Consider the following 13,974-nt stretch of genomic DNA (forward strand, 5'->3'; position numbering starts at 1 on the left):
TTGATGTTAATTTATTGTGTATTGTATGCTGATTTTGATCTTTAAAATATGGGGATACAAATCTTTGACTTTCTCCTCAGATCCTCACCATTCTAATGAAAGAGACTGTTATTTCTCCATCTACCTCTTTTTCTTGTCATTTTGCAGATCGCAGAACTCCTGTTTAATGCTCTAAATCAGAACTTGATCCAGTTTGAGCTCAAGCCAGGGGTCCAAGTCATTGTCTATGTCACTCAGTTGACATTAGGTGAGTGCTCACAGAAGAGAGCAGGTGGTTTTAGGGGCTGTAATTTTTGATCTTTAGAAGAAAAGGAAATGAAAGCCTTTCTTCTTAGTTTCAATAAAAATGCCTTTTACAAGTTCTTTTATTTTTAGTGACCCAGTAGAAATCCTTAACCATATGGGGAAAATAACATGATAGGGAGAAAATACTGTATCATAAGTTAAATAAACAGATTGCTGTGTATCTTTGGATTAAGAAAAAAACAAAAAAAAAAAATCACTGCTTTCTAGGCTTCTATTTCCTTGCAAGGAAATTGACACCATTTGGTAAATTGATATTTAAAGTGTCTTCCCATTCAACATATTCCATAAATGTTGGTTAAGAAGGTGGGGTGAAGCTCAATCATTGTAAAAAGGAATGGAGAATGTAGATGCCCAAGTCCCTCCTGCTCTCTGTCCCCAGCCCAGAATGGTCAGGTCTGGAAGTTTATCCTTAAATCTTTCCAGTGAACAGAGTGTTTCTCTATACCCCAAATGTGGAGGCTATTTCAGAACATCAGGCCAACTGGGCTTCTGAGGATTCAGTAGAGAAATAGAATGAAATAATTCATTATTATTTCACCTTGAATGCCCTAAGTAACTGCACACAATAGTTGTCCCAAAGCACTTTGAGCAGACAGAGAACATTCCAGCCTTCCTCCTGCTTTCCTCAGCTGGGTATAGATTACCTAAAGAATAGTAAGTTTACTCAAGCAGAGTCTGTCGTGATCTTTTATCTGAGAAACAGTGGTCCATCGCTTTCTCCCCGATGGAGGCTATGAGCTCAAAACAAAATGCAGCTTGTGTGCATGAATTGCCTTTGCAAAACAGCAGGTGAGGCAATGAGAAACAACAGATAAGCAAAGCAACTGGCTTGCCTCTTTTCTCAGGACAGAGCTAGCATTTCTCCCAATTTCCCCTCCCCTCCCCAGAGAAGAACATATATGGAGAACTTCCTAGTATTTTTTTTTCCTTTCAGCTCCACTTGTGGACTCCAGCACAGGGCACAGCAGCTCAGCAATGTTGATGCTTTTGTCTGTAGTCTTTGTGGGTTTGGCTGTCTTCTTGATCTATAAGTTTAAAAGGTAAGTGCTAACCACTTTCAGTTTTACCATGGTAATTGGACAAAGGAAAGTGAGCTCTTGCCTTCCTTGTACCTATACCGTACCTCCTTTCCCAGACTACCCCAGTCAAAGGGCATTAGAGTAGACGGCATTCACAGCTGGAGTTTCCCTATATCTGTTTTTCTGTGTTCTTCATTTAACATCAGCCATGTGTTCCTCTAACTTTATCTATAAATTCCTTGAGGTGAGGATTTGCTGTCTTATTTATTCTTGCACACAATAGGTACTTAATAAATAATTACTTATTGAAAGAAGGAATGGACTAAATGAGTGGAAAGATGAATAAGTGGATAGATAAGTAGAAAGTGGATGAATGGGTGGATAGAGGGATGGATAAATGATGGCTGGATGTATTATGAACTGGGTAGATGATTATGTGGGCCGAGTAGTTTCTTTGTTCCAAATAAAGTCATAAAGAAACAAAAGGAAATAAGCTGACAAGTACCACTTCTTTTTATTTCTCTTTGATCTTTTTCAAGTTTACCTCTGCAGCCACGTATCTTACTCCTCAGGATGACCCCTAGTCCCTATCCCTCTGATACTTGAATGACCCCAGAAATAGCTTTTCATGCTGTAAATGATATTTTTTAAAGAACAAAAAATCTCCCTTCACAAATTTAACTGAGCAATAACTTAGTTAACATTCATATACTAAAATTACCTTCCATCTCTCAGTTTTTCCTAATCAATTTCCTTTTAAAAACTTAGGGGACAAATAGCACAACTCTGCATGTGTTCAGGGAAAAAAATTCTGAAAGCAATGGGAACAGTATCATAAAAGAATAATTCAGGACATGAAATTGTAATCAATATTTCTATTCCATTAATTCTCAATTGCAGTTCCTCTATTAGCAAAAAGGATATATTCCACTGACGAGCCTCTTTGGCAGAAACTTTATAACCAGAGGCAGAAATAAAATAGACAGCATATGGATGACATCTAAGGTATAGGGACAGAGGTGGAGAAGGGGAAGGAGGCTACAGAATGAAAAAATCATTAAATAATAATGTCACCAGTGCTACCAGGCAATTTAAAATGTTCTTGAGAGACTGTAAGGGGACAGAGCAAGTTCCATCTAGGTTGAATGCAGGAAACGAAGGGATACAGGAACAAAGGGATTCCAACCTTCACCTGGAATCCTCCTTCACTCCCTTCTGTACCTAGAATACTTTCATCTTCATTTATCTATTTCTCCTTCCCACAGATCTGGCTACCTATGGGCTGAAGCCTAAAATACTTTTAACTAAGAACCAAATTTTTCTTTCCATAGTGAATGTAAAAAAGCTTCAAATACCCAACTGATTTTCAACTTATTAGTCAAATCACTCATCACATATAATAAAAATTTATCAGTTCTTTCTTTGATTTGATGGGAGAAAAGGGAAAGAATTGGGAAAAGGAAGAATGAGTGGTTTACGGATACAGTAAGTAGAGCATAGGAGAAAAAAAGAAAAATATTGACGACTGTTTATTCTAGGACAAAGTGGTTTTTTTTTTGGTTTTTTTTGTTTTTATTTAATAGCCTTTTATTTACAGGTTATATGTATGGGTAACTTTACAGCATTAACAATTGCCAAAACTCTTGTTCCAATTTTTCACCTCTTACTCCCCACCCCCTCCCCCAGATGGCAGGATGACCAGTAGATGAATTCTAGGACAAAGTGATGCAGTGCTTGGAGGTACCTTGCTTATGTCAAACAAAATTACTGAATCCTGTGATTTATAGAGATTCCTTTTTGCTTTTTTCCTCCCCTTCCTTTCTTTCTTGGTTTTACTTCGAACCCCATTGACTTCCTTAAAATGAGCTCCATTCTTTGAGATAGCACTATACAATAAATTCTCCTTCTCCCTATACCACGTCAGGAGCAATTCTGTCCCTTTGGAGGGTCCAGACAATCCACAGTTCGCTATGGAGCTACATGAGAAGTACAGTGTCCATCATTAAACCCAGACTTTTTAAAAAGTAACTGGCATCCAGTACACTCTTTCTTGAATATCAAAAAATTTTGGAGTTGCTCCCCAGGCTTCTAGCCAGAGCTTCAGGCCTCCTTCCCACTGATGCACGGCTTCTTTATTTCCTCTCTGCCAGGTCAGCTGCATCTGTAAATCTTTCAGTTCCATTAGGCACAAAGAATCGCAGGCTGTGAGTGCCTGGCTCCTGGACACAGACTTTGCTTCTGTTTCTTCTGGGGAAATTGAACTTTCTAGATCATTGGCTTGCCTCTGCTTTCAAACTCCAACCTTTCTCTTCACAGCTCCCGAATCATTGCCCCCAAGGGCTGACCAGCAGGAGGAGAAGGTCTGAGTCACATTGCCAGCCCTAACTACACTTTAAGTAACCGTGAGACTGCCATCCCCTATGTGGTGTGTGGATGTTATTCACATCCAATAATGCTGCTGTAATAAAAATATAGTTTAAATACATAATATAAAATAAATATATAATAAAAATTATATAAAACATAGTTATATGCAATTAAATATAATTACAATATAAAACAAAGTAATATAAAATATTAATATAAAACAAAGGCTCAAGCATTTCTCAAACTGTTCTCATCATACTAATACATCCAATTTCTTGAGGAAATGTTTGAAGCAGTTAAAGTACTTTGTGGCTTTATCAGCATGGCCTTGCCATTGTAATATTTACCTATTTCATTATGTAATGCTGTCTCTGAAGGTCTCTAGGCATATTGTGTGTGAGACACAAAGAAAGATAATGTTTGTTAGCTGAAAAAGCTGGAAAGAGGATCAGACCCTGGCTCAGGAGGCCCAAGTCCAGTTCTGTTTGCCATTCAGTAGTTGGTTGGCCTAAGGCAAGTCTTCTAAACTTTCTGTAAAATGAACTAATTTTTTTCTTCCAGTGTCCTAAGATCATTGAAAGAATTGAAAATAAAATGCTGAAGCAGTCCATCCAAGCTATGTTATTATGCAGATATGAAAGTAGAATTTTTTGCCTTCAATGTATCATTGGATAACCTGGGAAATGACCAGAGAAAAATCTGTTTAAATCTTTCCCATTGTTGCGTTGATTCACATGATCAGATATAGGCTTTGTCTGCCCCTGAATATAATAAATGAGAGAGGGCAGAGACTATTTTAAATATAGTCAACTCAGAATAGATCAACAATATGTACTTTTATGATTAAACAAAATCTCCATCCTAAAATTTTTTATTTATATAAAGAGAAAACAGCATACGCTGGCATAAATTTTTAATTCTGTGCATGTAAAGAATTTGCTTCTTACAGCTTCTCACATAGTCTCCTTATTAGGGCCCTTAAAGCCTGAGTCTCTTGACCCAATTTAAAAGAGCAGGGATAAGTTGGTCCATCAATAAACATAGATTTGTAAAAAATATATATCAATATATGACAGACCTACCCTCAGCCCAGAGGAAAGAATGGTAGAAAGTATTTGGTTCATTTAAACATTTTTATTCAATTGTTTCTTGAGATAATTCAGTAAAAGTTTAGTGTAAAACTATGGATTTGGTTTTAAGGGAAGGCAAAGTTGTTATTTCAAACACATTTGACTTTTGATGACCCTGTTTGGGGTTTTCTTGGCAAAGATACTGGAATGATTTGCCATTTCTTTCTCCAGTTCATTTTAAGGTGAGGAAACTGAGACAAACAGAATTAAGTGACTTGCTCAGAGACACTTAACTAGGAAGTATCTGAGTTCAAATCTGAATTCATAAAGTTGAGTTTTCCTGACTCCAGGCCTGATACTCTATTCATTGCACCATGCATAACTTAGTTTCCATCTTAACTAATTTATATTTTTCTGCACAACAGAACTCTACTTATTTTAAGGGAATTTACTTTTTATTTGGAAGTCAAAGGACTGGTGAGGGTCTCCAATGGGCTCTACCACTAACAAAAAATGAGATATTGGGCAAGACACTTCCCTTCTCTGGGCCACAATTTGCTTTTCTGTAAAATATAGGAGGTCCTGGGGGTAGGACCTAGACTAGGCCTCTGCTCTCCCTTTTTGCTCTGATTCAGTTGTATTTGGTTCCTTCCTAAAAAGTCAATGTGATGAAAATGGCAGAGTAAAGGCAGGAATTTGCCCAACTTCTCCATCAAACTGCTCCAAATTCCTTTAAATAATGGCTCCAAAGTAATTTTAGAGCATCACAACACCCCCAAAAATGGAGTAGCACATTTTCCAGCCAAAAGCAATTTAGCAGCTGAGCAGAAAAGGCCTGTGGAACCAGGTTGGAAGCCTAGCCTACAATCCCAGGGTAGGCCCAGGCCCAGGCCCAGCTCCAGCCAGACCCCAGAGTCAGCTAAGTGGGACCTCTGCATCAGCAGCAGTGCTGGAGGCTTCAGGACCTTTCAGTCCCAGGACACCAGGGAGGACTCCAAAGGTCAGCAGAGAGGGTCTGTGGCAACAGGGTAGGAATATGGTGTGCAATCCCAGCATAGACCCAGTCCTGGCCAGCACACTAGATCTTATAGTTACAGTGGGGCTGGAACATACTTAATAGCTACAAGACAGAAAAGAATGATTGTGATCAGATTTTTAGAAGGATTTCTGGAAACAATGGCACAAAAACCCTGAAACTTGAGACATTGCATCCTCCACCCTGGAATCAGAGCCCTACTTTAACAAAGAGTTAAAAGCAGAGGAATAGGCTAGGAAAATAGCAGAAAATAAAAAAAAGTTTCTGATCATTGAAAATTATTATGATGACAAAGAAGATCAAAACACACACTCAGAAGTTAACAGTCAAAGCTTCTACAGCCAAAGCCTCAAAGGAAAATAAGAACTGGGCTCAGGTCAAGGAAGGGCTCAAAAGGGACTTTGAAAATCAAGTAAGAGGAATAGAGGAAAAATTAGGGAAAGAACTGAGAAGTACAAAAGGAAATATAAAAAACTAATAAGGAGAAGAATGCCCTAAAGAACACAATTGGCCAATTGGGAAAGGAAGTACAAAAGCTCACTAAGGAAAATAATTCCTAGAAAAATAAATAGAATTGAGTGAAGGGAAACTAATGATTTTATGAGAAATCAAGATACAATAAAGCAAAACCAAAAAAAAAATGTGACTTATCCCATTGAAAAAAACAATTGACCTAGGAAATACATCCAGGAGAGATGATTTTAAAATTATTGGTCTATTTGAATGGCATAATCAAAAAAAAAAAAAAGAGCCTGGATATTCTTTCAAGAAATTATCAAGGAAAATTGTCCTGGGCTTCTAGAACCAGAGGGTAAAATAGAAATTGAAAGAACCCACTAGTCATCTCCTGTAAGAGATCCCCAAATGAAAACTCCCAGGAATATTATAGCCAAATTCCAGAACTCCCAGGTCAAGGAGAACATATTGCAAGCATCTAGAAACAATTCAAGTATAGTGGAGCCACAGTCAGAATAACACAAGATTTAGCAGCTTCTACATTAAAGGACCAGAAGACTTGGAATATGATATTCTGGAGAGCAAAGAAACTAGGCTTTCACCAAAAATCATCTACCCAGAAAACTTCTTCAGAGGAAAAAGATGGTCATTCAATGAAAGAGAGGACTTTCAAGCATTCATGATGAAAAGAAAATAGAGCTGAATGTAAAATTAGATTTTCAAATATAGGATTATGGAGAAGCATAAGGAGACAATCTGGAAAGTTATATCATAAGAGAATTAATGAGGTTTTATTTGTTTATTTGTTTATATTCCTACATGGGCGATGATACTTGTAACTCATTAGAATGTTCTCATTATTATGACAAAAAGAATATATATATATATATATATATATATATATATATATATATATATAAATATATACAGAGAGAGAGAGAGAGAGAGAGAGAGAGAGAGAGAGAGAGAGAGAGAGAGAGGAGGTATGAGTATGAGTTGAATGTGAAAGAATAATTTTTTTAATTATGAAATTAAGAGTGAGGGATCAATGTACTGAGAGAAAGGGAAAGGGAGAAGTGGAATAGTGCAAATTATCTGCCATAAAAAAGAGGCAAGGGAAAAAACGTTTACAGTTGAGGGCAAGAGGGGGAATAAAGGGGTGGTGAGCAAACCTTACTTTCATCAGAATTGGCTCAAATAGGAAATAAAATACATACTCAATAGAGCTCTTATCCTGCAGGAAACTAGGAAGGGAATGGGATTTAAGAAGGAGAAAGGGTGATAAAAGAGAGGGCATATTAGGAGGAGTGCTCAATAGCAAAACACCTTTGAGGAGTGACAGGGTTAAAAGAGAGAGAAAAAATGGGAAGGGGGAAAAGTATAATTAGAAATAGTAATTATTAAAAAAAAACTCAAAGCAAGTTTCTCTGCTAAGGCCTCATTTCTCAAACATAAAGGGATCTGAGTCAAATTTATAAAAAAAAAAAAGTCATGCCCCAGTTGATAAATGATCAAAAGATATGATCTGTGCCCAAAGGGCTGAAAATTAATGCATGTCCTTTGACCTAACAACACCCCCTATTAGACATGAATACCAAAAATGATTTGCTAAAAAACAACACAATAAAAAAGGAGAAATGACTTATATGTGTAAAAAGATTTATAGCAGCTCTTTTCTCAGGACAAAAAAAAAATTAGAAATTGAAGAGATGCCCATCAATTCGAGAATAGCTCAATAAACTATGGTATGTGTTTGTGATGGAATACTATTGTTCTCTGGGAAATGATGAGCAGAATGCTTTCAGGGAAAAAAAAAACCTGAAAAATTCTCCATGAACAAAGTGAAATATGCTGTATACAAAGTAACAGCAATGTTCTGGGATGACCAAATGTAAATGACTTTGCTATTCTCAGTAGTATAAAGCATTCATGATTACTCTGAAAGATTTTTGATGAAAAGTCCTATCCATATCTAGAGAAGGAACTGATTGTGTCTGAATGCAGATTGAAGCATTCTCTATTTCTCTCTCTTTCTTTTTAACTTAATTTTTTTTGATGATTTTTATTTCCATTTGGGTGGGAGATCTATATTTTCTTTCACAACTTGACTTTTATGGAAATGTTTTGCATAACTTCACATGTGATTTTCTAAGTGTGGATGGAGATAATGGAGAGGAACTAGAACTCAAAATTCTTACAGTTGTAAAAAATGTTTTGAATGTAACGGGGGAAAAACACTAAATAAATAAATAATAAATAAACAAGCCAATAAATAAATAAATGAATGAAGGACATTAAATAAATATTAAAGAAGCCAATGTGATTCTATTATCTCCATCACCACTTTTCCACAAACATGTAAAGATTACAAACCATGAGAGTAGGAGACTGGAGAGCTGAAGTGGAATTTAGAGGCTTGTCTATTTGGTAATCCATTTGGGATACTCCTGACAGTGTACTGGAACGAATGGTAAGCTTGGAATGAGAAAATCTGCTTTTAAATTCACCACTTGCTTCAAAATCTCTTGATGGCCATCCATTTCCATTGTCTACAAAATGAAGAATTTACATTCAAAACTAATAATGGTCTTTTTCCAGTTTGGAATTTTACAACTCTAACATCTCTCCTCTGTCTGTCTCAGCTTTTTCTCCAATGAAAAAGAATTTTGTATTTTGATTTGCCTAATATGTCTTTGACCTGCCTTACTGTTGCTACTCTTTCATGTCACCACAGGAAAATTCCCTGGATTAACATCTATGCCCAAGTTCAACATGACAAGGAACAGGAGATGATTGGGTCGGTAAGCCAAAGTGAAAATGCTCCAAAAATCACCCTCAGTGACTTTACAGAGCCCGAAGAGCTGCTGGACAAAGAACTGGACACACGAGTCATAGGTAAATGTGCTCTACATCCTTCCCTTTTGTAGCATTTAAAACTTAAGCCAAGTTATCGCCTATGGCAGAGGGCCCAAAGACTGTTTATGGCCTACAGCATTCTCAACTGTTGCCAGAATCAGATTAAAATGTCATTGGGAAATATTTAACAAAATAAGTAAAAATACGGCAAGATATAACATTACACTTTAAAGCTAAGTCAATATACAGCCTGCAGAGATCTTTATGGCTGATTTAATGGCTTTCTGCTTCTGAGTTTGGCAACACTAAAAAAATAGTTAACTTTGAGCTAGTTAGTCCAAAAAAAGTCATTCTCCCTATAAAAAGAGCAATTGCCAAGAGAAGAGGTTTATTGTTAGTCATTTCCATCATCTCCCTCTCTCAGTAACCCTACATGAGATTTTTCTTGGCAAAGGTACTGGAGGGATTTGACATTTCCTCTTCAGCTCATTTTACAGATGGGGAAAGTGAGGAAACATGATGAAAGTGATTTGCCTAAGATCATACATTTAGTAAGTGCCTGAGGCCAGATTTGAAGTTGGGTACCTTTTTGAGTCCAGGAGGAACAGCACTCTATTCACTACACTACCTACCAGCTTTAAGGAAGGGTTTGGGAATGCCATAGTAGTTAAGTAGCCTTGACTGAGCCCTCACACTAATACAAATAACTTACGCTGCTACAGTGGATTCTGGGGCTACAACTACAATATTACCCCTAATTTTTTTATTTGCAAAATTTTTTTTGATGTTTTGTATTTTACTTTTTTTTTTTAAGAAGATGATATATATTGGATACACTGGGGTAATACTTATTTTTGAATGAAAGCTTCCTACCCCATCATAAGCATCTGCCTTTACAAAAAGCAATTATGCATCATCTTGAAAATAATCAAGAACACTCTGGAGTAAGTAGTCAGGTTCAAATTATATCTTTGTTTCTCACTTAGGAAAGCTAGGTGACAAAGTGGATAGAGGTGCTGAAGCTTGGAAGACTCATCTTCTGAGTTCAAATAGAGTCTCAGATATTTACTAACTGTGTGACCCTAGGCAAGTTACTTCACCCTGTTTGCCTCACTTTCCACATCTGTAAAATGGGTTGGGAAAAGGAATTGGCAAATCACTCCAGAACTGCAAATAGGATCATGAAGAATTAGACATGACCAAAATGACTTGAACAAAACAGTAAATCACTAATTCTTCTTCATCTTGTTTCCTCAACTGCAAAATTAAAAAGCACAAATGAAAAGCCCCTTCTAGGCTTTGACTTTTGATCTCATACGTCTAGAATCATATAAATTGAGTTCAGAAAGGTAGGGAAAGATGGCCCCCCCTTTTTTTGCTAATTCTAAGATATTTGCCTTTTTTAAATATAAGGAGGATGAATTCCTTTTCTATTAATATGGCAACTAACATCTTTTATATAATAGTTTCTAAATGCCTTGTGAGGGAGTGAGAACCCCTTCTTGGGGAAGTCAAGACCAGATTCCTGAATCACTCCCGAGGGATCCCAAGTGATAGGAACAAAGCTGTCTTGTTTTAGATTCCAAAAGAATATTTGGTGAAATTACTTCATGGACAGATCTTGAGAGGAAAGCAGCCTCACAAAGGGCAACTGCTGGACTAGGCTGAAGGGCAGCACTGTGGAGGGGAGGCTCTCCCAGTGCCTCCTTGTTCACATTGTTCTAAACTCTGTATTTCTAAACCAAACACTGTTGATCCTCATTGACCACCTGTCTGAGACTCTCTATTTCTGTCTCTTATATCCTACAGGTGGGGTTGCCACCATTGCCAACAGTGGAAGCACAAAGGAAATTCCCAACTGCACTAGTGTTTAATGTGGAGAAGAAGCCCCACAGTCTATCACCTTTCTGATTTTTTTTTTTTTTTATTCTTGATGATTATTGTTGTTCTTATTATGGGGTGGGGGGAGAAGAAAACTATCACTTTTTAAAAAATCCTCTACTATTCCGGAGTCCCCTTTACAAACAGAGGACATTGGAGAAAGTCCTTCTTAACCAATTAAAATGTCTCAAAAATCAATAAGTGTGCTTCTGCCACAGTAGAAGGCTCTCCTCTCCTTGCTGCTTTTGGGCCATCTTCTGCCAGTGGCGGCTCAAAAGTGGGACTTTCTACATCCTCCTGGGCTCTACCTTGTTTTGTTGTTGTAGTTGTTGTTTTCCTTTATACACACAAAGTCACCAAAACACACAGCTACCAACCCATGATCTAGTCTGCTTCTGCAGGGCCCCAGTGGAAGTATCTCCCAGAAGCAGGCCCTGTGATCCTACCTAGTGCATGTCAACACTGAACAGACCAACAATGAAGAGGGAAGCATATTGTAGATAATGACAATGTAAATAGCTTTTTATTTCCTGGGAAATAATTTAATGTTTAGTAAAAAAAAGAAAAAGAAAAAAGGAAGAAACTTGGTGTGCATCTACACTCACACATACACACACACGCACTTAAAATGGACAAATCCACCAGGATCCTGTTCGGCAAGTATGAATTCTGTTGTTTGTCACATTTAATTCTGTGGCCACAACATCGCTGTTTCCTAATCTGTATATTAAAAATGGAATTCCTTTAAATGGCTAAAAAGATTAAAATGAAGTGACATCTTATACACAGAGCTCTCTGGATTCCCCAGATGGTATAATAGCATGACTTTCGGGATACACTCAACAAGTGCTCTGTTATCTGACCTAAAGATTTCCCTCCCCAAAATACTATTTTATCAGGCTAAGAAGACAGTACTTGCCTAATAGGAAATCAGCCTGATTATAAATTATATTAGGAAATTATTGCTGTAATTCCTTCTGCCTATGAGGGCACATTAAGTGTGTTCTCTTAGCCCAAGAACATATCCTGGGCACCTACATTCTCAGTGACTCCTTGCCGGATTCAGTTAAATGGTAGAAGGGAATGGTTAGTAGACTGGTAGCATGGGTCTGGCCCATGTATTTTTTAATAGGCCAAATAGCAACCTAGTGGTCTGATGATCTTAGTCAACTCTGCAACGCTGTGATATTTCATTGTCAGGAGTATGCACCTTCCTTAAAGTCAAGTGTCTGCTTTAGTTCCCTTTAGATAATTCATGTCTTTGTGGGGGGGAGGCCCTGAGCTTAGCAGCCATTCTCATTTTCTCTGCTTCACATATTTGCCCATCCTAGTTCCATTACCCTTGGGTTGTTCTGGTCCAAACTCTGAACACTATTTTTTTTTCAGGGGGGGCAAGATGGAAACATTAATTTTAAAAAAATGATACATTCATAGGATAATCCTCAGAAGAGGTAAAAGGCAAATCATTTGACTTTTATAGGGTATTTTTTTCACATTCTCCCCTTTATGAAAAAATATAAGGCATCTGAAAGAATGCCATTGGCTGATTACAGCAACATAGAACATCCATCCCTACATTTCTCTGAAAAGATTAGGAGTGTTTATAAGCACTCTGATTTTTTGTTTCAAGGGTTAATTGGGGCAGACAATTGCAGTACTTGTATTAAACACTGGAATACAAATGCATGAGTCATATCTATATATACAGTATATGTATATATACTGTTCTTGGTTTTATTGTTCCATTTGAATATTTCTACTGTAAAAAAGGCAGTGGTTTTGAAATTGTTGAAAATAAATGTATTTTTGTACATCAAAGTTATATCTTGGGCTGTGCATTTTTTTTAAAAAAAAGTTTTATTATTGTCTCTGATTTTTACATCATCAATCCTTTCTGAATATACAACCATTTCACAATTAGTGTAGCAAAGAAAACCAATTAGGCCAAACCAACTAATACAGTGAAAATACCTGACAGTATATGTAACATTTCATAGCTATCTTCCCCTACTGCTTCAAGCAAAAGGATGGTAGTTCAAAACAGACCCAATCTTTTCTCCCAGGACCAACATTTCTTATTAAAGTTAAACACCATTGGGGTAGTTAGTTGGTACAGTGAATAGAACACCAGCTGTGAAGTCAGAAGGACCTGAATTCAAATCTGGCCTCAGATACTTAACACTTCCTAGCTGTGTGACTCTGGACAAGTCACTTAACCCCAATTGCCTCACCAAAAAAGAATTAAACACTATCCGATTTTATTTTTATTATTCCTTTCATGCACATGTTTTCCTATTTCTACATCAGTCTATATAAGTCTTTTTAAGTTTCTTTGAATTCCTCATATTTGTCATTTCTTAAGATACAATACAATTCAGTGATTTCCATATATCAACATTTATTCATATATTCCCTAATCAACAGGCACCTACATTGTTTCTAGTTATTTGCTCTCCCATAGCACCCCAGCTATTATTTTGTGACATTTGGGTGATTCCTAGCCTCAGCCTATGTCCTTTTCCTGCATTTCCTCTCAAGTGAGTAGTATATTCAGCTAACTTTTCCATCCCAAGCTATTTTCTCTCCCTTTACTATTGCTGGTTATAGGTCAATATTGGTAAACTTACTTATTCTTTGGGAATGCCCCTCAACATGATGTGACTTACATTTCCAAAAATAATTCTGTGAGAAAGAGTTGATTTTTTGGTACCTAGTGATAAGAGCACAAGGAGAAACTATGCTTCATGTCTTTGAAAAGCTACCATATGAAATAAAAATAATTAGCTGACTTTTTCCTAAAAGGTCAGAAGTGGTCTTCATTTCTAACCAAAACCCTAACCTAACCAAAAAAAAAGAATTCAAGGTAACACAATGCTTTTTTTTTTTTTTGAAATGTCAGAGTTAGTCTTCATTTCTTGTGATTCCTGCCATCTCTTGAATAGTCTTTCTTTCTCTTGTATGGTATTCAGTCTCTGAGTTCTGG

General features: G+C 36.9%; 1 protein-coding gene across 1 annotated transcript in view; it reads left to right on the plus strand.

The window, feature by feature from the left end:
* Positions 1-12,804, plus strand: part of SORCS3 (sortilin related VPS10 domain containing receptor 3) — a 694,786-nt gene extending 681,982 nt beyond the window's left edge. Inside the window, exons 24-27 of the mRNA XM_031955808.1 lie at positions 148-247; positions 1,241-1,346; positions 8,989-9,149; positions 10,920-12,804. Coding sequence (XP_031811668.1) covers positions 148-247; positions 1,241-1,346; positions 8,989-9,149; positions 10,920-10,984 — 432 coding nt within the window. The 3' untranslated portion in view covers positions 10,985-12,804. The remainder of the gene's footprint in view (positions 1-147; positions 248-1,240; positions 1,347-8,988; positions 9,150-10,919) is intronic.
* The last annotated feature ends 1,170 nt before the right edge of the window (positions 12,805-13,974 follow it).

The sequence above is a fragment of the Sarcophilus harrisii genome, chromosome 2, assembly GCF_902635505.1.
Source record: "Sarcophilus harrisii chromosome 2, mSarHar1.11, whole genome shotgun sequence".
In the NCBI taxonomy this organism is placed as follows: domain Eukaryota; kingdom Metazoa; phylum Chordata; class Mammalia; order Dasyuromorphia; family Dasyuridae; genus Sarcophilus; species Sarcophilus harrisii.